A 27,928-nucleotide genomic window follows, 5' to 3' on the forward strand; every position below is an offset into this window, starting at 1 on the left:
GTTAGGCACCCCCAAGTGATTGTAGTTACTTACCTTTAATTGCTCGACAAATTGAAGGCACAAAAAAAGAAGAAAAAAAAAAGCACATAAAAATATAATTATGAAGTGGAATGCACATAAATTAAACACTACATTAGAAGAGCAGCAAACACACATTACAGTATAATCCCATTTTAGGTTTTTATTGGGTGTAGAAAAGAATTATGTAAGTCTGGGAATATGTAATATCAGGTGAAATAATTATGTAATATATACTAGATGCATCACATCTAGTATATATTACATAATTAATTATGGAAAAACTTAAACTCAAGGGATGAAAAATGGAGGTTTCTCTGTATGTAGAGTGGCAGCTACTACAGTATTTCCATAGGTCATTGCTGTCCAACTGGTGGCCTGCGGGTATGCCTCATGCGGCCCTCTCTCCAACTCAGCAGCCCCTCCCTCCTGCTTTCTCGACTGATGGCTTAGGATAGTGCTTAAAGTCTCCTCACCTATAAAACTGGATTATTTATGAGTTAATGCCACCAATGACACACTGACCTCTTTAGAAATCTTTAATCTTCCTTGCATCTGATAAAAACTTTCCATGCGCTCCTGTGAAACTGTGTATTGCGCTCCATTAATTCTGTCTGACATCACACATAATAAATGGAGCAACAAGGCACATAGAGAATCACATTTCAGTTACCATTAATGATAATGATACTTTGCAATTAATTGTTGGGCAGTCAGTGCCATATGATGCTAGACTTAACTGCCGTTTAATGTTGGCCAGTCAGTGCCATTTAATGTTGGCCAGTCAGTACCATATGAAGATGGTCGTTACTTTGCCATTTAATGTTGACCGATCAGTGCAATTTAATGCTGGCAGTTACTGTGCCAGCCCTTGGTACCAAAGACATTGGACAGCACTGTCATAGTTGGTTGTAATTCCACTGCTAGAAAGGAAACTACTGATAAAAAAAGAGAAATAGCAAAGAGTGCCTCTAACAATGGATGCACTTTTAATAGCATAAGTATAAATGCATAACACAATTGAAATCAACAATTTATTGTATTGATTTTGATCATTTTATGTATTTATATTTATACGTGTGATATACTGTTTCCTTTGAATCGGTTTTAAATGGTGTTGATTATAAAACAATTTTTATGGATTTTAAGTTGTTAAAGTGGACACCAACAAAAAAAAAAAAAAATTTCTTCAGTAATACCTGTTTGTAAACACACAGATGTATAGTTGTATCCCAATGTGTTAACATTCATATGATAAATTAATCGATTTAGAAAGAGCGAATAAGCACTCAACATTTTATAATCTGACAAACGGGGGACAGAAAATAAATTAATAAACAGGATCTACAGGCTAAAACCGTAGAATTAGAACTAACCATAAGTTTTGAAAATCTTATTTTGATTTTTAAATTGTCAACTTTTCACACAGTTGTATAAAATTAGAAGAAGGCGGACTCGACCACAAGCTCTCCTGTTTCTCTGCATGATCCTTCTTTTGATTGTTCTACATACTAGTTACATGATTTACAGCCTTGCGCCTCAGTATGTGATGTATGGCAGCCAGAAGTATCTATGGGAGGTGAGCATGCTTTCATTTTTTTCAGCTTTTTGTCCTTAATGGGTTATTTTTGTGTGAAAGTATGTCAGGAAAAACACACATTTTCAAGTAGTGTTGTTCCAAACGTGTTTGCAGGATAACTGTCCCACCATATGTCAAAAATGTGCTTTCTAGGATGGCCACCGTTAAAATTGAATACTGGGAGGTTTGGATCACTACAGAGAAAAATATTCTATAAATATCTATTTATAAATATTCTTATATATTCTAAATATCTAAACTGTTCTTTCAAAACCACCTATGCATTATGAAAACATATGTACAGGATCCTTTATATTCTCCCTCTCTCTCGCTTTAGGGTAATATTTTAGTTTACCTTTTCAAAACAACCTAGACTTTCTAAACTTACCTGAGTTTTTGTACTCAACTCCTGTAACAAAATATAGTGCACATGAATTGTCATGCCGGTCATATCAGCTACTGCAAAATCAACAGACATAAACATATTTATAAACACATTCTGCCAATAATAACATGGGTGAATATGTCTAATTCAAACTACCAATCTGCAAACCTTTTATAATTTAAATTTCACCTACTGACATCAGTGGTCAAAATCAGATTCTAGATCTGAAGGACTTCTGGTTTGGAAGCAGAGTAAGGGAACAACATTCATTTGTAGTAAAGATCTGTGGCTCCAAAGATGCTTCTGTAGCTCCCCATCTTTTTTTTCTGCTGATTCACTTCACATGCTCTGTGCTGCTGTCAGTTTCTGAGTGTAGGGATGTGGGCACTGTTTACTAAATATATAATATAAATGTCACAGTATGCAGTAAGTCTGATTAGTAAATCATTCATATTATTGGTACATGGTAGCTCAGAAACCAGCACAATTAGCATGTTAGAATGTAATAATCAGCCCTATAGCATCACCTTACTGTGGATTACTTCCTTTTCAGAATAATAGCACACAGGAGACTGCAATAGGAAATTCGTCTGCCTTAGTTTTGAAAGACTGTGATGCCAGTGCTCCTGAAGGTGAGCCTCAAACTTTCACAATGACATAACTATAGCATCTTCTTGGTAAATGTGTTCTTGGACAATATATCTTAGAGAATGTATAATTCTAACTTTACACATAGATATATATATATACTAACATTAATACCTTGCAAAAGTATATGCTTATGTTAATGTAATTTGTTCATCTATATAAAGATGGCAATGCACACTAAGATTTCCTTATTTGAAAAAGTTCACCCACCCAGATAATGGTGGACCAAAATAGTAAAGCCTGTGCAGAACTGGCTCGGGCTGAGAGAGCTGCATTCATGGCCCAGTGTGATTTTTGCCTTAGCTCCCACCAGATCAGTCAGGGAGGCCATCATTTTTTTTCTCCAAAAAAAGACTGTAAAACTGCTGTCTTGGCCAAGTTTGCTTGATTCGGCAGGCAACATCGGATGTGTATGGCCGACTCTTGCTCCCTATTCTACGACTTTTACCCTGATTTTTTGTTTGTTTTGTTTATTTTTGCAAGTGTATGGAATGAAGATGTGGTTCAAGTATAGACTTTGAGCTTTAATTTGAATTGAAGACAATTTGCAGTTGGTTTCATTTAATGGTTATTTATGTAGCTTTTTGTTCAGCAGCATACCAGTATGGTATTTCAGCAGATATGTGGTTGCTAGGGTTTTGTTACCGTTGGCAACCAGGCAGTGGTTTGAACGAGAGCCAGTTTTATAAATAGGAGAGGGCCTTCATAGGAATGTATGTTTTAGATCTTAAGCCATTGCTTCCCTTCTTTTTACTCCTCCTCTTCCCATCATTCTGTTGCTGTTAGTTGATCTGTTCAAATAGTATTTTTAAGTGTTATCTGACTCTTATCTGGATTTCCACTTCTTGAGGCTTACCAGTAATTTGCACCTGACATTAGGCAACAGTACACATATCTCTCAAGAGTGTTCTTGAAATTATTAGATGAAAAAATGGTTCTCTTCATCATGAAAAGAATCCTGCAATTATCGAGTACAGTTGTGTTCCATCATTGCTTAGGCTTTTTGGTGTTGCTGATCTCACAAGAATGTACCCAATTGTGGAGTTGATCATTCCTAATGTTACTCCTATCTCTTTTTTGGGTTTGTTCTGTTTTCTCAGCCGTATTATAGCCTGATTTTCTTGCATTGACAGCTCTTTAGACCTCATATTAAAGCAACCGCTTTGAAATGCAAATGTCAAACTTTGGATAAAGTCCAAACCTGATTAATTGTTAATAAAATATTGAAGGAGCTGCCCACACCTGACCATGGAGCTAGTCAATTGTCCAAATTGTTTGGTTTATTAATGGGGGACTGTAATTCCTAAGTCATTCACCCACTTTGATCTAAATATCCTCAAATTAAAGCTCACAATCTGCATTTTCAATCACATTTATTACATATTTTTAACTCTGTATTTATGGACTAGGCACCTTGAATTCTAGTTAATTTCACAGTAGGCCATTTATTTAAAGGTGTGTTGGCACTGATGCCTGGACATCCAGTCCAATTGTGTCATCGTCTGTGCTTTGTTCCTATAAGCTTGAAAGTATACTTTAAATAACATTTACTTCGGCATGTGTCTAAAAAGGAAAAATAATCTGTTTTAGTAGAATTGTTTAATTATCTAAACGTTAATATTGTACCATATTAGAAAATGTATTTTCTTGTGCATGTCCTTTATCATATATTGTAATTTTGTGACAGTAAATAATTATTGTATATAAATATTTATTAAACAGGATGGTGTACCATAAAGTGCCTTTCTAAACAGAATAATTTATTATGTTATAACTGTTTCTTACATCAGCAGTTTAGCATAGAGGCAGACGTGATAGATATCCTGTAAGCTAAAATTACTTAACAAATTAGTATTGTAATCAATAATGCTAAATATAAACTTGCTTGGTTCATTAATCTAGGACATCCACTAAATAAAAATAAAGTTAATGAGTAGCAAATTGAGTATTTTTGACGTGTGTTTAGAACAGTGAAATTCAACAGAGTCTATGGGGCAGATTTATCAAGGGTCAAATTTTGAAGTTAAAAACTTTGAAATTCGACCATCGAATTGGCCAAATTCGATAGTCGAACTTTTCTTTTTGAATTTTTTGACCGTTTTCGGTAAAAGTAAAATTGTTTGATCGATCGTAGCAATCGATTCGAACGATTTAATCGATCGATTAAACGATTTTCATAAAAAAATATTCGACTTTTTAAACTTAGCCACATTTTGGCTCTAGGTTCTAGGAGGTCCCCATAGGCTAACATAGCAATTCGGCAGATTTAGTGGTGAAGTGTCGAAGTTGAGGTTTTTTAAAGAGACAGTACTTCGATTTTCGAATATTCAAAGTATTTTCAGTTCGAATCGAAGTCGAATTTGGCCTATTCGATGGTCGAAGTACCCAAAAAATACTTTGAAATTCGAAGTTTTTTAATTTGAAAATTCACTTCCAGCGGCTCACAAGCAAAATGTTGCTCCCAGTGACCTCAAAGCAGGTGCATACGTTTGAATCCTTTACTTGGAGGCAAGTTTTAGTTACCTAAAAACCAGATGTACTGCTTAACAGACCCTACTGTAGGCTACCAATCCACACAAAGGCTATCCTACCACAGCCCTTATTTGGTACAACCTCCCCCCCCCGAACTATTTTCTTGCTTGTATTGCTCCCTGACTCTTTTTACATTTGAAAGTGGCCAATGGTAAAAAAACCTTTGGGGACCCCCACTATAGAACATAAACTGGGAATTATAAGAACTCTACACAAAAGGACTGAGACTATGGCAACCAATGTTTAGGCAAAAAAAAGGAATGTAAGCATCTCAAAGGAACTCTGAAAACTTGTGGATACCCAGACTTTACAAGTTTTCAAACAGAGGGGAAGATCATAGCAGGCAAAGCAACATAGTCATCCCATATTTAACTGGAACATTGGAAAAACTTAGGGGAATTTTTAACAAACCGCATTCCTGTGTTTTTCAAAATAAGCAACACCCAGAGGCATACGTTTTTTTTAATTGAAAATATATACGTTATTATATATTATAAATCAGTTTTATTACATAACTTTGTAACATCCAGGTAAAAACAAGGGGTGTTTCAGTTGTAAGGGTAGGAGCTGTCCTACTTGTCCCACACCAGCGCACGCCAGAGTTCGAAAAGAAAGAAGCAAGACATGGAGCTGCCAGTAGAGTCCTTGTCCTTTCTGGTGATTGTCTGCTAGATGCAGTTACATACATAGAAACTCATCAGCAGGGCGGGGATGTCTAGGACACCTTTTATGCCCTTGCACAACTCCTTGTATATAACTGACCACTTTATTCTGTCCATATTAGAGCCCAATATGAAGTGATGGCTCTGCTACCTGTAGCCAAGGGAGGCCAAGCCTGGGCGCTATATATATATATATATATATATATATATATATATATATATATATATATATATAGTCAACTACAAGAGGTCCTCTGCACTCAACCCATTATCAATATATTTAAGACAGCGACATTTTGTGCATACTGCTACTAAAAAATGCCTTACCCTTTAAACAACACAGGGATTGTTTGTCCATATATTGCAATATATTTAAGCTGGCCAACTACGTCAAAGTCATCCCATATCTGGCCAGTCCTACGCTTAATTTTCATCTGATTCATTAAGAATTCAATTGACAAACAATCCCTGTGTTGTTTAAAGGGTAAGGCATTTTTTAGTAGCAGTATGCACAAAATGTCGCTGTCTTAAATATATTGATAATGGGTTGAGTGCAGAGGACCTCTTGTAGTTGACTATATGTATTTTGTGGTCACACCCTCATTGCACCCCCGCCTAATGGTTTTAAAAAATAGTGGTGAGCACAACTTTCCCTTGTTTGTATATATATATATATATATATATATAGCATGACGAGAAGAACCTTGTTCCTCAGCACGAGTGTATTTCCCTTGTTGGTAAGTTCTCTGAGGCTCCAAAAACACATCTTTTTGCTTACTTGTGCCCTCCCCACCAAAACAGGGACTTTGATGAAGTCACCTTGATAGAGAAGGGGAGGTTATCAAAAGTCACATTCCATTCTACAAAAAGCAGGCACTCTCAAGCACTCTCATTGACGAGCACTCTTATTGACAGCTGATCTGCACAGGAGATGGTCACGCCATCCATGTACAGTTAGAACTTGATCTGAGATCTGGCTGGTCCCGGTGTGGTGATCCATCTAATCTCTGGAGTCTAATACACTCGACAAAGAACCGTGAAACAGAAGTTAGTGCAACCAAATAACTCAACGCCTATAGTAAGTATGTGAAAATTTAATGTGGTCTATGCTGTCCAGTGCAGTGAAGAATGCTCAGATCTATATTTTGAGGAGGCTTAACAACAGCTCAGTAAGTGAATGGCCCAGCATAGGAGGGCTAGCACCTTAGGACAAGACTCAGTCTATCTACATCTAAAGGAAAACTGGCACTCCAACTGAAGACTGCAATGTACATATGTTGGCCTGAGAAGACAGATAGTTTGAAGGAGGCCATTTATGCCACATTGGACAAACCATCACTAAATAGAAGAGGGGGCTGTGATGCCATTTGTCATCAACATACAATGCCGCTTTAATATCCTTACCCCGGAGGTCTCACAACAATTCACACTTCCAGACATGTACACATGTACATAGAAAAAAAAAACTACCACCTGACTCAGTGAGGATCATGGTACCATTGTGATTATAGATACACTTTCACACATCAGTGAGTTTCAACTAAAACCAGCTGAATAAGTTCAACGGAACCATTGTGATTGGATGTCTGTGATTTAACTACCCTTAAAGGAACCTTAACATCAACAAATGAAAGTGTTTTAAAGTTAAAAAAAATATAATGCAGTGTTGCCCTGTACTGGTAAAAATGCTGTTTGCTTTTAAAACTAACATGTGCACTTGTTGGAATAGCTGCATGCTGTAACACTGGGGTTTTTTTTACACACAAAAAAAAGGTTGAACTTGATGGACGTGTTTTCTTTTTTCAACCTTACTTACTATGTTACAATTTAGGGCTGTTTTTGTAGGACTAACAATCAGCTGTTAAGTTTTATCCAAGTAACTTGAGTTGTGTACATAGCTACATATACAGCAATCATTTTGTAATTTTGATGTTTATAATCTTGTGTAAGAAATCTTTTGTTTTGTAAAAAATCTTTTGTTCTTGTAAAAGAACATTGGGAATTTATATACTTGTTTTTCTTTGTTTTTTTTGTTGTTTTTAATAGAACCTTATTGTTTGTTCACTTTATATAAGTGGTTTCTAACTGCGTTATCATTATGGATATTGTGGAGAATGTTGATCAAATATTCAGAGATCCCCTGTATCAACAGAAACATGAAATGTCAATGGAATAACAAAGACTAGATTAAAGGTGTTCTTTTTATAATTTTGTTATTAGTCACTTAGTCCTTTTATTACTTAAAATAGATGAATATCTAACTAGTGTGGGAAAAATGTTTTACTGTATGATGCAAATGAATGAAATGATGATCCACAGACAGATGGTGATCCACAGACAAATGAATTTGAAAGTCCTCCAAAAAGGCGAATCAAATACCTTTTGATTGCTCCCAATCCATCTGCTATTCCATAGTACAAATGGCCATGAATTTATTTCACCAATCTGTGCAAAACAAGACAAATTTTGGCACAAAGCCTACCTATAATGATAAATGTTCATGGGATTTCTATTAAAATTTGAGAGATATTGCATGATATTGAAATATTGTGTGAACAATGCAATTGACTGAAAAAGGTATGTTCTGTTACTGATTAAAAAAAAAAAATAGTTTATGATGTTTACTCTTAAACTTGATACTGCACTTGAGATCTTTAGAAGACATCTCAGCTACTTTCTTCAGATATGTTGGTTATGTAAAAAAAAAAAAAAACATCCATAGCAACTTCGTAGTATTACATTGAAAGAAAAATTGGGAGGCAAACCTGTGGATTAATTATAATGTGAATTAAAAACACAAAATAATGTATGCAAGTGCTTGTGAATTGTTTGGCGCCCTACCAAATCAGAGCACTCGGTGTTGCATTGCTTCATAATAGTTGAAAAAGGTTTGAAAAAAGACAGTCCATCAAGTTCAACTGCTCCAAATGAAAACCCAGCATCCATACATACACCCTCTCCATACATCCCACATAAATTATATATACCCATATCTATAGAGTTTAGTATAACAATAGCCTTTGATATTATGTCTGTCCAAGAAATCACCCAAGCCACTCTTAAAGGCATTAACTGAATCAGCCATCACAACATCACCCGGCAGTGCATTCCACAACCTCACTGTAAAGAACCATCTAATATAATAATAAACTTAACATAACATCAAGCTGTGAGCATCCCTAAGAAGCTGCTCTGATACATGCACATGCAAACCAATGTGCACTTGGGTATTTGTCAAAGGGGGGAGTCTGACCATTAAAGTGTGGTAAGTTCTTTTTGTTTGACTTTCCTGAGGGTTGTCAATGCACTCAGTATAAGGTTTGCTAGGGTCGAGAAGCTGAAAAGGACCTGGGATCTGGGAACATAAATATAGAAGGTTCATATATGTTCTATTTGTGTCCAAAGCCTTCATGTTAACAAAATATTAGACTTTATTCTGAATTTAGAATCCTCTACCTCAAATTCCTTTTAACCTTAAAAAAAAATGTTTCAGGTGGATCAGGCTTACAGCGTTTGAAAAGTTTGACAGTAACATGTTATAGGAAAGCTAAATGAAATACAATGTGCATTTTTTGAGATAATGACAATCTCAATATGAAAATACTATGGTATTTTTATTTAATAATAGGAAAGAATTGCAAATCTGTTTTCAAGGCTTTGAGTGAGGCATTTTATGTATGTATGCAAACTAGAAAGCAAAACAGAAGGTTCTGCTTTGAATTATGAATGGGATTTGGGCTCTTACATGTTATTTACAATTTGGACTTCTGACCTAATTTCTGAACAAATGGTATGTTGTCAATAAAAAACATTAATCTTGCTTCTACTGCTTGAATTTCCACATGTAAAGTTAGGCCAACTGGTTGGAAACCAGTAATGGGCAAATTCACTGCGAATTCCCGCGATTCGCCGCCGGTGATTAAATTCGCAAAACCACCGGTGTAAAAAAACCGGACGCCATGGACGTTTCACGAAACGCCCCAAATTCGCCCATCACTAGTGGAAACAATAATTGACAAGAATGAAAATTGTATGAAAATTGTGCCAGAGCAAGACAAAGTTTTGCTGCAGGAAAGTAAAGGACACAACATCACTATTGCTCAGAAGTTAGATTTGCATGTTCTGGTCATTAGACTTTGTATAGTATGAAACACTGTACATTGAGAAAGGTGAATGTGAAGATTTGTGCCAAGTGTTAACATAGCATTTGTGGATTGTGCCCCACTGTCAAAAATTATTACTCTAGTAAATCATAAAGTCTTACGGTTTCTTTGAAGAAAATTTTAGCTGTCTCCGAAGCAGAATGAAGATGAGTTGTAGCTACAAAATGAAAGTCTGACCACCCTTACAAAAAGCTTTTGCAAGCAGGAGGGAGATAAAACAGTTATACAATGCTCCAGGGCTACTCATAAACCTGAACCCCGTAGGTTGAGAACATGTGGCTTGGCAAGTGTTGATCACTTGAATAAGATGAAAATTATGTGGAACAGGAGAATTGTCAGAAAGTATTTTAGACTTGGCTTCTCCTATGACGTTCTTGGAGATAGGGTTTATACAAATTCTTGGAGTTAGGGTTTATACAAATTAAGCATAAGGAAAAACAGACCAATTTGCTTGTGAACTGAGTATTTTAGCAAACTGTAGTTTTTATGCTTTGTTAGTTTTGTGGTGCACATTTGAGTTTCATTTTATCAAACTGTTTATCTGAATTTCAGTTATTTTGTTTCATTTTATGATGGCTGTCTCACAGTGCTGATGCCACTCATCTGCATGTAATGTTGTGGGTATCTCTCTGGGATGGTGTCACTTACCTGCTAAATGAGTGTTGTTGTGCTAAACACTGCATTTAAAGGATTTGCTTATTGCACACTAGCACAATTTGTGGGCTTAGCCATATAATTTATGCTGGTAATAAAGGTTGAAGGAGGACATTCTTTTTTTTAAGTGCTCTAAATAGTTACATTAATATATTTACATTTAATCAAAACTAACCAGATATAAATTTGATTATAATTACAAACCACCCTGCTTGCAAGAGCTTATAAATATGTTAGGTGCAAGTATCATCATTTATATGACTTCATGTCATACCCATCCCAAGTTCAAAATACATCCTACTTTAAATGGTTAAATACAAATGACATATGACATTATTTAGCAAAAAAACAACAAAAAAAATGGAAATCTTATTAAAGTTCAAGTGCAAATTGATGTGTATAGCCTTAATATTCGCAATAATAACTTTTTTACAGCCATCAGATTATAATATAATCTTTCATAGTAATTATGTGATAAGGTTACGGTTCAATATATTTAATATTCATTTGCTGAGCATCACGCTGTGTTTACTAGCCCAAAGGATACTGCAGGGTGGGGTGTAGCAAATGGTCTTTTTTTTTAACTTCTCTTTTGTGCCATTCATCTGAATTACAAATTGTTCGTAATCTTCTGAACTTCTTACACCAAGTTTATAATGTCCCTCTCTGAAAGTAGTTCATTGCGCAACTCATTAGAAATACCCTGTTCCAGTATATACTTGGCAATGCAAATGGTGCAAACACATTTTTTGTTGCCCTTGGACCATTTTTTTTTTTTTAGAATCTTGATGATGGCCTGAACACAAACCGTGTTGTGTATCTTTTCTACTACTCAAATAAGTGTTTGTACACCAAGTATGTTGGCTTGATGTACTGGACACCCGAATGGAATTTGCAGGTTATTTTTTTCTCAGCAGTATTTTTATTAAACTTCTATTGTTTCCCCCATTTGTTTATCTGTTTTGTTTGAAGTGCTTCTTAATATATATTTGTTGGTACATTGTTAAAGGAAAACTATACCCCCAAAAAGAATACTTAAGCAACAGATAGTTTATATCAAATTGAATGACATATTAAAGAATCTTACCAAACTGGAATATATATTTACATAAATATTGCCCTTTTACATCTCTTGCCTTGAACCACCATTTCGTGACTCTATCTGTGCTGCCTCAGAGATCACCTGACCAGAAATACTACAACACTAACTGTAACAGGAAGAAGTGAGGAAGCAAAAGGCAGAACTCTGTCTGTTAATTGGCTCATGTGACCTTACATGTGGTTTGTATGTGTACACAGTGAATCTTACGATCTCAGGGGGCGGCCCTTATTTTTTAAAATGGCAATTTTCTATTTATGATTACCCAATGGCACATACTACTAAAAAAGTATATTATTATGATAATGGTTCATTTACATGAAGCAGGGTTTTACACATGAGCTGTTTTACTCAGTATCTTTTAATAGAGACCTACATTGTTTGTGGGGTATAGTTTTCCTTTAATAATCCAATTGGTTTTGAAGAGTGGGACCTACATACATTTAAAAATTATAGCAAAGATACAAGCACTGGTTGCAATTAAACAAATATATGATTTTTTTTTTTTACTTTGTATTTACTATACGTTTCAGTTCCTAAGGAACAACCACATCACACAGTACTGTTTAATCTCAGGCATGTAGAAAACAAAACCTGGGATTGTTTTTTTAACTACTTCAAGTCTCAAAGGGAAACACATTGTGTGTAAACTGACAAAATACTAATAGTCATGTTTGCTGCAAGCATATATTAATTGTCCACTATAAATAAGCTGTATTCAAAGTGAAGGGCTGTAATTAAAAAGATTTTCCTGCAGGTTTTTTACACAGGCTGTGTGCCCATCTGTTCCTTCTCCGAACAATTGCTTTATCAAATACTTTACTGGGCAACCATCCAACTGACCGACTCTTATAACCAGCAAGAAATTTATATTAAACCCCAGTGACACACTCCTCAGGTCATAACTTCTGTAGTGTCCTGGAAGCCCTGTATGACAAGGTCAAAGGAAATTCTTTATTCACCTAGTATGCCCTTTTATAAAAGGCAGTAAGACCAAGTAGAGTAAAGCAATGGGAAACCATTAGACCTTTTGTCGTTGCGCCATCTTTTTAATCATAATTTCCAAAGCTTTGCTGCAAAGAATTCCTGAAGTGGGGTAAGGTTTGTTTTCAATATGTGTTTTGCTAATTTTTTTAATTAGACAGTAGGTATGTTTTTTGCTATTTCTTATGCTAATCATTGCAAAATCTGAATTTGAAAATTTGCATGTTTTATATAAACGGGTTTTTGGTATAATTGCTTCTAAAACCCTAATAGCACCATGGAAACAGAGGGCTTCTTTGGGGACTGCTGATTTGTTTTCTGAGGGGATCCTAAGTATTTACACAAATGACTACCATATGACCCTACATATTCCATAACTGCTGTATTTCATATATGATTATCAGTCACTTTTTACTGTACCCAGCTGTTTTTGGTTTCAACTTGTGCCAGATTCTACTTTATTTTTACATACTAATTCACATTCACTTATTTTATACATTGAAGTGCTGCGTAAAAAATATGGACTAAAAAACTGCATTTCTGCTGTCCGTTTTTACAAAGGTTCTACATACAGTATGGTGCTAATATGTGACTGTCTATTTGAGCTTCAAATAAAGCCTGTGGTATTGTATCACTTTATTAACAAGTTTGTTTCTTGAATAGTTTCTGCATTCAGCGCCCCTGTGAATACCTAATCTGGTTTTTGAGGATACTTTTATTATGTTACTATAACATTTTAGATATGTAGGGGGCAGGCCACTCTACTGGATATGGAAGTGTGAGGAAAATTGGTCCGCTCTATTATACCTCCATTATAGATAGCTTGATTGTTTGAAGGCTTGCAATAATTGAATAGCTGATTTGATTTAAATTTTTTGTGGATGCGACTTGGCCCTGCTACTTTCATGCAAAAGCAGCAACTTTATGTTTACTAGATGGTACCTTTTAAGAAATAATTGAAAGGTTGTGTTTAAAATAGCAGAAAGTCACTTTGTTTGTTTAAAATGCGCTATGAATTCTTGGCATTGCTCTAAAGATTTTTTTTTTTAGCTTAAAATTGTTTTCCTCTTTTAGCTGTATCACCATTTTGCTGTCCTATTAACAAATACAATGCTGTTTTACATTATTTTAAATGAAATAACATTTATATGGTGCAAATTGTATCTTTAATAACAGCTGCCATGCCCCGTTTCACACAGAGTTGCAGACAAATAATGCTGTCCATGTAACTGGTTTAGAAGCTTAGTCAATAATGCACAACTTCTCCTAGACTTCATGGTCAATACTGCTGTGCTTTGCTTATTAATTAAGTATTTCTTTTACATCACTTAGTTTCAGTGATGTGTATTGCCTTCAAATTAATAACATACTATAAACCATATGTAATGCAGTTCTATATAAGAAAAAGATCTTGCACGCAAGAAGCACAAATGATAATGCTGCCATAAATTAAAAAAAAATATATATATATATTTTTTAATTGAATTAGTAGCATGAACCTACATTTAAAATGCTCTGAATTGCTCCTCCATTGCTCTAAACCTAATCGCTTGGACTCTGCTGTGCATTCTGGGCTTCGGCAATTTTTGCTCTTACATTTTGAAACACTAATTTGTGACAATTAAAAGTCAACAAAATTAAAACTGCCTCTTGTTTTCTTTCTTGCAGATCAGTGCACAGTTACTCGAACATATTTGTTTCTTCACAAGTTTTGGTTCTTCAGTTCCATCTATTATTTCGGAAACTGGGCTTTTATTGTGGTATGTAATCATGGTTGATGTGCTGCTTTAATGGCAAACTCTTTCTAAAGGACAAAAGATTTGTCAAACTGGCCCTTACTGTGCAATGAATATGATGAAGCTATAGATGTCAAGACCTTTGCTTGAATTTACTAGTTCCCTCGTTTTAGGGTTGCTCCCTGCACCCCTGATGTAGTAAACAGAATCCCCAGCATGAAATCCGGACACTAAGCGTGTGGATGAGATTTGGTTATTTAGCCAAGGTCGTATGCTAGTCTGACTTATATCTTCTTTTGGACTCAGGGGTCAGGATCAGATCACAATAGCGGGCCTATGCATGTGTTGGCAGTGGCCCACATCAACAGACCAATGCAGCCTCTAAACAACTAATTTCTGTCCATGTATGACATTAGTAATACTTTCGGATCTCTTTCAGGTTGACTGTTGCAACCTTTTTTAAATGTACTTAACTTCATTATGATAATTATGTGGGAACCAAAACACACAGAGGGGGTGTCGGTATAACCTCTAAACTAGAGGGAAAATGCAGTGTAAAAGAAGTACTTTGTATATCAATTCTATTTTGTTGGAGATGAAGTTTGAGAGATCAAAGATGTATGTAATTAAGGCTTTGTGGTGGAACCCTAGCTGAATTAATGACAGGCTTTGACTAGCCTGTCACATTATTAGTTGTTGTCCTCAGTAACCCCTTCTCTGTAGTTTTCAATACACATAGCAATTAGGGAAAAGAGTGTTTTAATTTGTGAGACATTGTAATGTGACTCCACAATTCTAAATTAGACTCTTGTTTCACTGCCTTATCACTTAATTTTCTGTGCCTCAGACTTGACAACTTATATTGTAAGTTAAGCGGATAGGAAAGCATAAAACCTATGGGCACTTTTAGGGGGAGCAATTTTCCTCTTAGATGTCTCTTTGTATCACTTCGCATCGTCTTTAAAAACAGCACTGACTGAATTTGCAGATATATTATATTAAAACACATAAATCTAAAAGTCAAGTACAATCTATATCGTTGTTCTCTGTTAAATTTTAGGGTAATGCAAGTAGTCCTTTGTCACCCATGAAAGATCTTCTCTCCAGCAGAGAGGAGATTTAAATACCTTTAAATACAGAATGGATATCCCTACACGTAAAAAAAAAACAATGCAGATGAAGGCATTTTTCTGAGATGAAGCCATGATCTCCCAAAGTGGTACATCTGTTATTACCCTTAAAACCAATCTTTATAACTGTAGATCAGATATCACAGTTGAATTTCATTCTTATCCCCCTATCGTGCCAGCATTATTAGTTGTGTGTAGTGTTTTAGTAAACAAAGATCTACAACAAGTACTCTGAATATTGTGTAGCATTCCTTGAAAGTAATAGCAACACTATCATTTTAGTATGCCCCACAGTTTTGAATACAAGATGCTTCTTCTCCACGTGTATATATAACTGGCTTCTCCATCTTCATTTCTTAGTTATTGGGTGCACTGGATTAACAGTTTAGTAACAGATGCACTGGATTAACAGTTCAGTCTTGCCAATCAAAAAAGGTTTCAAGATGATGTCATACAAAGAGTTTCCACTGCTATTATTAACCAGAGAAGAGACAGCAATGGTGGGGAGTTGGAACGAAAAATAATTCTTGTAGCATTGCATATGAGAATTTGTTTCCGAATTGAAAGCAACAGTCTTTAAAATATATGTTCTGTTCTATATATCAAGTATCTCTTTTAAGTTTAAGAAGATAAATATTCAGAATGAGCTACCACTGACTAAATCACAGAAGGGATTTTTATAAACCATTGAAGGGTGCAAAATAAAAAGCAATACAAATAGAGACTAAATGTATTTTAATTACAGGTATTCGTTATTGGACTAATTGTGTCCTGCTGTAAAGGAAAGAAATCTGTCATTGAAGGGGAAGTGGAAGATGACGATTCTGACCTAAGTGATGATGAAGATCATCCATAAACTTAATCCAATCTACATCATTAACTAACAACTTCTAAAAACTGTTTGGTTTAAAAAAACAAGAGAACTTTTTAGAAATAATGGAAAAGAATCTGTGAATTCACTCATGGTGTCATGGTTTGCTGGTATGTTGTGTATTTTTGGGGAGAGAGATTGCTGCTGCCTGGTCTTTGCAATGTATTAAGATTATAACATGCCAAATGATATGATTTGGTTAACAAATCTACTGCATTAATTTAACTTTGACTGTGTTTGCAAATAAATACGTTTTTTGCAGGGTGATGGCATTTCATTATTTTAACTATGCGTACACAAAAAGCATTCTGTTTAAACTTTCCTTCTACATAATGACTGGAAGGTGACCTTTGTTAGATTGCTATATTTACATTAATTAAAAATGTAATATTTTTCTATTGTCAATAAAACAATGCCTTGCCTTGAACAAAAATGGTGTTATTTGCTTTTTCTTAAAATTCTTACATATTACATAGTCGAGGGTTCCAGGGTTTAGCATGCTTAAATTAATAAAAGCATTGTTTTTAAACAAGACAGAGGTCTGTTCTCTATAAGCTTTCAGTTAGGTGACTAATACAAGAAGGCAATTTAGTAGATATTAGCAGATGATCTGATTTAAAGGACTTGTAAAGCCTACATTTTCCTACCATGTATATAAGTTGGGCACATCTCCCCCACCCAAATGGCATTATTTGTACTGCATGCATCCCCCCCCCCCCGTTTGCAAGTGTCATTACATTTCACTAAGGCAAATACAGTTAGGCCCGGGGTGCCCAAAAGGTAGATCGGGATCTACCAGTAGACCTTTAGCTGGTGATCAGTAGATCTCAAGACTCTGTCAACATAAAGCTTGTTTAAATTACCCTCTTTTCATTCAGATATTTATTAGGTTATGGTTACATAAGAAATAGTTATTTGTTAAATATTAATTTTCTCATAAATCATTTATATCAAAGGTATAAATCTGGAGCAAAATGGTAAAGCTTTTATGGATGTAGATCATAATGGGAAATTATGACTAAAAGTAGACCTTCCATTAGTAAATTATGGGCACTCCTGAGTTAGGCCCATAAATCTTTGGATAGAGACAACCGTGTCTATAATTTTGGTTCTGTACATCACCACAATGAATTTTAAATGAAACAACTCAGATGCAGTTGAACTGAAGACTTTCAGCTTTAATTCAGTGGGTTGAACAAAAAGATTGCATAAAAATGTGATGGACTAAAACTTTTTTTTTTTAACACAATCACTTCATTTCAGGGGTCCAAAAGTAATTGGACACTGACTCAAAGGCTATTTCATGGGCAGGTGTGGCAATTCCTTCTTTATGTCATTATCAATGAAGCAGATTAAAGCCCTGGAGTTGAGCGCCCTGAGGGGGTGCTTGTATGTGGAAGATTTTGCTGTGAACAGACAACATGAGGTCAAAGGAGCTCTCCATGCAGGTGAAAAAAGCCATCCTTAAGCTGCAAAAACAGAAAAAACCCATACGAGAAATTGCTACAATATTAGGAGTGGCAAAATCTACAGTTTGGTACATCCTGAGAAAGAAAGAAAGAACTGGTGAACTCAGCAATGCAAAAAGACCTGGACGTCCATAGAAGACAACAGTGGTGGATGATTGCAGAATAATTTCTATGGTGAAGAGAAACCGCTTCACATCAGCCTAACAAGTGAACAACACTCTCCAGGAGGTAGGTGTATAGATACCATAAAGAGAAGACTGCATGAAAGTAAATACAGAGGGTGCACTGCAAGGTGCAAGCCACTCATAAGCATCAAGAATAAAAAGGCTAGATTGGACTTTGCTAAAATAAATCTTAAAAAGCCAGCACAGTTCTGGAAAAACATTCTTTGGACAGATGAAACCAAGATCAACCTTTACCAGAATGATGGCAAGAAAAAAGCATGGAGAAGGCGTGAAACAGATCCAAAGCATATCATCTATAAAACATGACGGAGGCAGTGTGATGACTTGGGCGTGCATGGCTGCCAGTGGCGTTGGGACACTAGTGTTTATCGATGATGTGACACAGGACAGAAGCAGCTGAATGAATTCTGAGGTGTTCAGAGACATACTGTCTGCTCAAATCCAGCTAAATGCAGTTAAATTGAGTGGGAGGCATTTCAAAATACAGATGGGCAATGACCCAAAACATACAGCCAAAACAACCCAGGAGTTTATTGAAGCAAAGAAGTGAAATATTCTTGAATGGCCAAGTCAGTCACCTGATCTGAACCTAATTGAACATGCATTTCACTTGCTGAAGACTAAACTTTGGACAGAAAGGCCCACATTAACAGCAAATGAAAGCCACTGCAGTAAAGGCCTGGCAGAGCATTAAAAAGGAGGAAACCCAGAATCTGGTGATGTCCATGAGTTCAAGACTTCAGACTGTCATTGGCAGCAAAGGGATTTCAACCAAGTATTAGAAATGAACATTTTAGTTTTTTAATTTGTGCAATTACTTTTGAGCCTCTGAAATGAAGTGATTGTGTTTAAAAAAAGGCTTTAGTTGCTCAAATTCTTATGCAATCTTTTTGTTCAACCCACTGAATTAAAGCTGAAAGTCTGCAGTTCAACTGCATCTGAGTTGTTTCATTCAAAATTAATTGTGGTAATGTACAGAACCAAAATTAGAAAAAAGTTGTCTCTGTCCAAAGAATTATGGGCCTAACTGTAGCTGCTTTCATCCGAGGGCCATTTTCCCTGACACATCATCCGTGCATTTATATCTGCAAACAGCACAGATGCAATGTAACATTCATACAATTAAAGAATGCAGGCTAAGACAGGCAGAATTTACAATGATGACAAGTCCTGCTTGGATTGAACACGGTAATGGTTACTCTGAGCTCAGGAGAGGGGGGTTAGAATTTAAAAATAGGAGCAGACCGCTAGAGCAGAGTTCTTATGTGAACCAGCAATGCCATCTGTTCATTGGCTGCTAGACTGGAGGGTGTGTTTATTAATCTGAACTGAGAAGAATTGCTCCTAAGCCAACAGTCAAAGGAAATTCCCGAGGGAGGGGGCTCAGTGGGTTAGAGGAGTAGAGGGAATCTTAAGTGGTTAAGGGGATGCTGCAGCCTTACTATTAACATTTGAACAACCAGAGTGGCAGGTATTTAGAGAGGCTCTTCAGTGATTAAATTTTTGCGTGGGGGATTTACATGTCCTTTAAGCAGAATTGTTTGTTTCAGAGAAAACCCTGTGATTGTGTAGTAGTATTTAACATCAGTTAAAGGCATAGGGGCAAATTCACTAAGATTCGTAGTTGCGCCAGGCGTAACTTCGCCAGGCGTAGTTTCGCCAGCGCTCCGCAAATTCACTAAAATCCGAAGTTGCGCTCAGGGGTAGCGTAAGGTTGCGAAGTTGCGCTAGCGTTGATTCGCTAAGCGAAGCGAAGTTACGCTAGCGATGGTTAATTTGCATACGGCGCCAAATTCAAATTTCAATGGAGGAATATGTAGCAGCACTACACAAGCCTGAGAAACCTTCAAAACATCAAATAACATTTTTATTTTGCCCTACACATGTGCCCACTGTATAGTTAAGTTGCCATGAGTTAGGAAATGTAGGGGGGAAGGAGGGGAGCCCCAAAAAAAATATCGATCTTTTTCAGCCTATCACCCATAATATAGAAAAAACGCCAGCGTTTTTTGGGACTTATAAAAAATTTGAACTTTTTTTGAAGCAATCCCTATCTACTCTATTGCGCTTCGCCTGGTCTGAGGTGGCGAAGGAAGTCTAGCGTAAAATGTAGCGTTCAGTACAATGCGCGTGTTAGTGAATTTGCGTAGTTACGTCCGTTGCGCAAATTCGGCAGGCGTAAGGGTGCGAAGTAACACTAGCGAAATTACGCCAGCATTCGTTAGTGAATTTGCGAAGTAACGAAAATGCCCAATGCTAGCGAATTGACGCTAGCGTTAGGCGCTTCGGCGCTTACTGAATTTGCCCCTTAATGTTTAGCCCGTTGACCGCCAGGGTTAGGCTTCCTTTTAGTGTGTCATTGTCTAGCAATGTGGGTTTTATCAGATCATCAAAACAGATAATCCCTGTGATTTAAACGTGTCCCAAACGTTCAGTAGCTGAAGTTTAACTGCTAGACAGAGTAAGTGTAGAATTTACAGTAGGTGGTATAGCCACTCATGTCTGCCCACCCATAGTAGGTAAGTGTAATAATACTGGTGCTATAGCTGGACATCGCACTTGGTTTTCTCAGTATAACTACCTAAATCCATAAAAGGTTGTGTTTACTGCCTCCTATACATAGAGGGATTTTTTTACTCTCTTCAGTTTTCTCTAAACCAAGGAATAAGTCATCATTCCACAATGCAGCTTTTCCCAGAATTCCAGCATAATTTGTGGCCCATGCTAAATACATCCACAAATTATGAGCAACGCACCACTATGTATGCAAATTCCCCTCTGTTTTGGTAAATTGCAAGCAAGTTGCATCACCTTGTCCCTTGCACTTGTGTTCAAATGGTGTCACTTCCAGTGTGAGGCCCTAAAAATTATTTTTTATATATATATATATATATATATATATATATATATATATATATAGACAAATACAAGATTCCTCTGCACTCAACCCATTATCAATATATTTAAGACAGCGACATTTTGTGCATACTGCTACTGAAAAATGCCTTACCCTTTAAACAAAACAGGGATTGTTTGTCCATATATTGCAATATATTTAAGCTACGTCAAAGTCTACGTCAAAGTCATCCCATATCTGGCCAGTCCTATGCTCAATTTTCATCTGATTCATTAGGAATTCTATGGTTTAATTATACATTTTTTAAAAGGGACGAATACGTTTTACCTGCAACTTACTAGCTGCTTTCAAAGTAAAACTCCCAAACTTGGCTGCCCTTTTATTAGACACCAGTGGGATCACCTGACTATAGTTGGAGGGGGTGGGAGCTACAACATGGAGCTGGTCACTGCTCCTGTAGAACTATAACAAACAGGGGAAAGTTGTGCTCACCACTAGTTTTTAAAATCATTAGGCGGGGGTGCAATGAGGGTGTGACCACAAAATACATACAGATGAAGCCACTTGGATTTGTGAGATAAATGCGTCATGACTCATGGTTAATTGAAGAAACTGCGTTATCTAAAGTCATCTTAACTCATTTAATGCATTTAACCTTTCCATTAGCATACCAAAGCACCATTGTGAACAATGGTGAATGCCTTAATTAGATGGGATGTTGTGACGCAGTTTTCTGTGTTAAATGAGATAAATGGGATATCTGTGTTTAGTTATTCTGTGTCAAACAGACAAACCAAAGTGGCTGCATCTGTATAGACAAATACAAGATTCCTCTGCACTCAACCCATTATCAATATATTTAAGACAGCAACATTTTGTGCATACTGCTACTGAAAAATGTAGCAGTATGCACAAAAATGTCGCTGTCTTAAATATATTGATAATGGGTTGAGTGCAGAGGAATCTTGTATTTGTCTATATGTATTTTGTGGTCACACCCTCATTGCACCCCCGCCTAATGATTTTAAAAACTAGTGGTGAGCACAACTTTCCCCTGTGTGTTTTATATATTTTTATATATATATATATATATATATATATATATATATATATATATATATATATATATATATATATATATATATATATATATATATATATATATATATATATATATATATATATATATAATAAAAATCACATGTATACTAGCAAATAATTATTTTTTTATAAGGGACTAATTAATCCGTATAATCCTTGAAACACTACACTGACTAAAAGAGAAAAACACCATTTTAAGCAATTTAGCCATATTTTAAATAAATACTTTTGTCTTCATGGGTGCAAGGGCACAATGGCCCAGATTCAATTCAGTCAGTAAACCAATTACATTCAATTACAGATTTTCCCATAGACTTTAATGGGGTTTTCACATGATAAACCATTTGATAAGTTTTAATTGATAATTGAATCTGACCCAATATGTTTTTTGTATGGTGGGGTTTTGATAAATGTGACTCAACCGAATATGTTACATTTTAGATACGCAAGAGAGCTGTAGTCTCATAAGGTTCTGTTAACAATTGCCAATGAACCCAGTGTATGGCAGCATATGGGACTAGGCCAAGCTACACCAATATGTATTAGAGGCCTTTTGAGTCTATTACTATATAGCAGGGATCCCCAACCTTTTGAACCCGTGAGCAACATTCAGAAGTAAAAGGAGTTGGGGAGCAACACATGCATGAAAAATGTTCTTGGGATGTCAAATAAGTGCTGTGATTGGCTATTTGGTAGCCCCTATGTGGATTGTCAGCCTACATTGAGGCTCTGTTTGGCAGTGCACCTGGTTTTTATACAACCAGAACTTGCCTCCAAGCCTGCAATTCAAAAATAAGCACCTGCTTTGAGGACACTGGGAGCAACATCCAAGGGGTTGGAGAGCATCATGTTGCTCACGAGCTACTGGTTGGGGATCACTGCTATATAGACTCCTCTGTATGCTAAACTTGTTCAAGACACTGGGGGACCCATTTATCAAAGGTTGAATTTTGAATTCATGTAAATTTTTTTTTACTCTCAGAATTCAAATGGGAGGTTATTTGAATTTGAACGTCTAAAACTCGAACAAATATTACTGACTCGAAAATTCGTATTCGATTTGAATTTGACTAAACTTGAATCAAATTTTTTCAATGAATGTCAGGAAGGCTATTAACATCTTCAAATGGGTCACTGGACCTCTGCCATTGACTTCTACATGAACTCGGCAGGTTTTAGGGGGCGAATAGTCAAATTCAAATGGTTCCAAGAGTAAAGGTTTAATAAATATAGCTTTTCGAATTCAAATCAAGTTAGGAATACTCCCAATTCGAATTTGAGAGTTTTGACCAAAAAAAGAAAATTAAAATTCGAATTTACTATTCGACCCTTAAAAAATCTGCCCTTTATTGTCTCTTTCTGGCCATGCCTGCTGTGACTTCTTGGCACCAGAATTTGACCATTATGGCAAATGTCAACACAACTTTATGCTACTTTATTATGGAAGCATAGGGCCTGAGATCAGAGAGAATCTTAAACAAGTATCATTAGTCTTTTGAGCACACTATTTTTAGCTGGATATTTCAGCTGTGCAGTTATTGCATAGCTTTAAGCAAATGTATCCTGAAAATCTTGACTTTGATAATCGATAAATGGATTATGCATGGTGGCAGAAACAGTGTTTAGGGCTCAAAATAAAATGTTTTGACATAGTGCTTTCCAAACAGAAGCCTGCGAGCTGAGACATTGTCCTTAAAGGAAATGTTGGCCCAAAGAACTGCCTGAGACTCTTCTTTATAATTTAAAAATGTAATTAAATTTATCATTTAATTAAAGTGCAGCCCCTAAGCATTGGACATTTGGCCTGGTATGCCACAAATCTTGTGCAGTGCTGTTTTACTGCACAAGTGTGATTAGCAAAAATAATGCATAAAATACCTCAAATTATTAGTAAAAATTGGCAATTGGCTCATAAAATCATGGCATTTTCTTAGTTCCAGTATTAATAGATTATGCGTCCATTTATTAGTATATTAAAATACAGAAATGCTCATATTATTTTTGTATTGTATTTTAAAGCTGGATTAAAATAAATCGTAGAAAATGATTCTGTGCTATTCTACTTTTTAAACAAGTTACAGCAAACAGACACATTTAGTGGTTGTCCGTTGGTGTGATTCGTAAGGAGATGGAACCCAGTTATGAAAAAACTGAAGGCACATTCCCTGGGTTCTTCAATTACTCAGTAACTATGTAGCAGTTTGAAACTCAGAATGGAAGATCAGTAGGAGAGGGACTGAAAAGAAAATTAAGCCAAACAAAAAAAAAACTGTAAGAAAACACTTGCTTTTTTTTGTTGTTGCTGCTGATGTCAGTGACCTCAACTACCAAAGTTTTAGTTGCAGACTGGAAACAGAGAGAATAGGAATGCTAATAATAACAAAAACATACTAAAATACTGAGGATTAGGTAAATCGCTATATGATCGTATTTATCCCACCGCTCTGCAGCGGACCGCTGTACAGAATAGAGAAGATACTGAGAAGATAGTGATCCATCACGGTCAGTATCTTCTCTATTCTGTACAGCGGTCCGCTGCAGAGCGGTGGGATAAATACGATCATATAGCGATTGCCATACCATCATAATACCGGGATCTGGATGTCCATTGGATATGCATAGGGGACATTTCCCCTTCTAGTGCCTACGCCCACACCATTTAAGACTGAATTATTCTGGGCACCAAAGAATTAACCCCACACCGGCTCCGCCCTCACATGCCGTTTTACATCCTGACATCCTATTCATAATTGAACTGGATTAATCACCTTTTCTACCATCAAACTGAGCACCTTATTGGCGACTTACACTACAGCCGTGATGATTCATCGCTCTCCTCATTCCATGAACACTTAATTACGGATTTATCCAGTTGATTGCAATTGACATATATTGGAGGCTTCGACTTATAGCGTGCACGCAGCCTCTTATATTGTATTGTATATAATATATGCAAAATAGGAATAATGGGATCCCCACCCCCCAAGCAGCGCTGCTTATTTTAAATGGTTTTAATAATTTTGGCATGGTGATAATAAATATTGCTTTTTAACATAATCTGCATGGCCCTGGCTATTTAATATTGTTTATTCGCATTTAGAGGTTAAGTCCCATACGGTTGTGGGTAAACATGTCAATATAAAGCAAATGTGGACACCTCTTTAATGCGGGTCTTAACTTGGCTGCTACTAATTGTATGCACCTTGCTTGGGTTATATGGATATTTGTATAAAACGGTTCTTGAGCCACAGAAGATACTGAAATTCTACACATTTTCACCAGAATATCTGGCTTCCACAGAAAGCAACACAGTATAAAGGCCAGATGTTTATATTACTATCCTTTCTTTATATGGCATCTACATGTTATGCAGTGCTTTACAGAATTGTTCATAAGTCAACAGTAAAGCTTCCAAAGTTCGCTGTCGCTTTCACACAACATACACACATTAGCTCCAGCACGATACAGGTTTTATCAAGTTTGTCCCTGATCAAATTAAATTGTGCTTTTTTAATAATAAATAAGGTCACATTGTGGATTCTAGTTTGGTTGGACTTTTTTTTAAGAAAAAATCTGATTTTGATAACCTCCTAAATGTTACAAATGGTATCCCAAATCCAGAACAAACCTCAAGGTCCCAACCTCAACTCATACTATCACCTATAACAACCATCTTTTGCTTCAGGAGGACCCCTCTGCTACTCGGATGCCGCCAGGTCTTATAGTGAGAGGACCAAGGAGAGAGTTCTGGGCAGGCAAGGGAACCAAACTTTTACAGGAAAAACGGGGCACAAGGAGCGTGGTCACGGGACAGGCTGAGTTGACAACAATCAGGCGGTGCAGTACATATTCAGGAGACAAAAGCATAGTCAAGGTCACAGGCCGGGTCAAAACCAACAGTATCGCAGTACAGAACAGGATCCAAGAGAATAGTCAGTAAGTGGACAAAGGTCAGTACAGGCAGCAGACCAGGAATGATCAAAGACAGGCAAGGTCAGGTACAGATTAGACTTAAAATAGCAACCAGGAACTATAAAAATATACCTACATTTGGCAATCAGTAATTGGCCACGGGCCCTTTAAATATTGAATTTCACAACAATGATGATGTCACCCGTGGCTTGCCGAAAACAAAAGGACACGCGTGCGTCAAACCCGGAATCAGTGTGCATCAGCGTGCAAATTAAGTGGCAGCTCCGGGCATCCACATCACCCCACTGGAGCAGGTACCCTCACCTAGAGGAAACCTATCCTACTGTAGCATGTTTTTGTGACAACTGTGGTAACGCCGCAGCCTGTGTTAAGAACTTCTAATGGACAAGTGAAAAATTTGGATTCTCATGTCTGATCCAAATAGGTGTTTGCCCTTTCACATTGCTCTAATAGTCTTTCTTGGCTAATGTCAAGTTCAAGAATGTTTTTTAGGTATCCAATAAGTAGGATTATGCAGACCAAACCCAACTATCTTATTATGTTCCAACCCTGCTACCCTAAAATCTTATCTTTCCACAGTTAGTAATATAGTCTATATTTAAATATCCATGTGCCTGAATTTTTGCCAAGTACAAGTCTATAGGCCAAGACCTAATTTGATTCCTAGAATAACCAGACATGCCAAGAAACTGAATATATGAAAACTAAATATAAAGCAAATTTACTATTTCTGATGAGTTCAAATGCAGTATGAAAACATGTGTATGAAATGGGAGATTGAAATCACATAAACTGTATATTGCACAACATTTTACAATTACACAATTTCATTAAATTTTCACTCGCTTTTATTCTACTGTCACGGTACTGTAAGCACCATTATCTAGTAAGCCTTCTCTCCTATTGTAATTAATGTGATCACAGGCACAAAAATAAGCAGTTAAACACAAAATGAATCACAAAATGAAATTGGAGCAATGGACAAGGGTTTGGGATTTTAAACTTCATTAGACAAACTGTTAAATAATCCATCATATAAAACAGAATGCAGAACACAAAATTACATTTTGCCAGTGAGAAAATAAATGGGATCTTGGAATTATAGTACCATATGATTTGAAAACAAGCAAGCGATGTTGGGAAAGCAAACAATATGTTAATGGCAGTAAAGAAAAGTATCATTAGAAAAATACCCTGGTGAAGTCCCTGGTGAGACTTCATAATTGTGCTAGATTTTGTGGGCCTTAAATAGAGGTAGAAAAATATATTTTGAAAAAAAAAACTCAAGATGATCTGTGGTCTAATAACTTTCCTCATTGGGATAGTGTTCTTTCCATGTACAGGTTATATGTAAAAAAAAATCATTCCGATATTTCAATGAAATAGCATACTTGCATCTGGAAAGTGGTTTAAAAAAATGTGATTGTAGCCACACGTAAATCACCTTATATAGAGAACACACACTGTGACTGAATGTGCTTTTAAAGAACATATAAAGCCTACATTTTCCTACCATGTATACTTTATAAGTTGGCAAGCCCGGATTTGCGGCAAGGCCGCATAGGCCCGGGCCTAGGGCGGCAAAAAAATAGGGGCGGCATGCCGCCCAGCCGCATTATGGGGACGCGTGCATCCCCATTCATTTACAGCAGCTGCGCCGGCGTTTTTTCGCCGGCGCGCTGGGAAGGGGAGGTGAGGTGGGCGCTAGGACCGCGCGGCCACCTGGTCGGACCGCGCGGCCTAGGGGCGCGCCTCATTTAAATCCGGCGCTGTAAGTTGGGCATATCTTCCCCACCCAAGCCACATCATTTGTACTGCATCTACCTCTCCATTTGCCAGCGCCATCATATTTTCCTTAAATAAATAGCAGCTGGTGGCCATTTCCCCTCTGACACATCATCAGTAACATTGAGAAATCTATG

The 27,928-nt window shown here is 36.5% G+C and overlaps 1 protein-coding gene across 1 annotated transcript in view; it reads left to right on the forward strand.

The window, feature by feature from the left end:
• lmbrd1.L (LMBR1 domain containing 1 L homeolog) overlaps nt 1-16,534 on the forward strand; it is a 75,312-nt gene extending 58,778 nt beyond the window's left edge. The window contains 4 exon segments of the mRNA NM_001088967.2: nt 1,448-1,597; nt 2,536-2,614; nt 14,393-14,484; nt 16,336-16,534. Coding sequence (NP_001082436.1) covers nt 1,448-1,597; nt 2,536-2,614; nt 14,393-14,484; nt 16,336-16,446 — 432 coding nt within the window. The 3' untranslated portion in view covers nt 16,447-16,534.
• The last annotated feature ends 11,394 nt before the right edge of the window (nt 16,535-27,928 follow it).

Source organism: Xenopus laevis, chromosome 5L (assembly GCF_017654675.1).
Source record: "Xenopus laevis strain J_2021 chromosome 5L, Xenopus_laevis_v10.1, whole genome shotgun sequence".
NCBI classification, from domain to species: Eukaryota; Metazoa; Chordata; class Amphibia; order Anura; family Pipidae; genus Xenopus; species Xenopus laevis.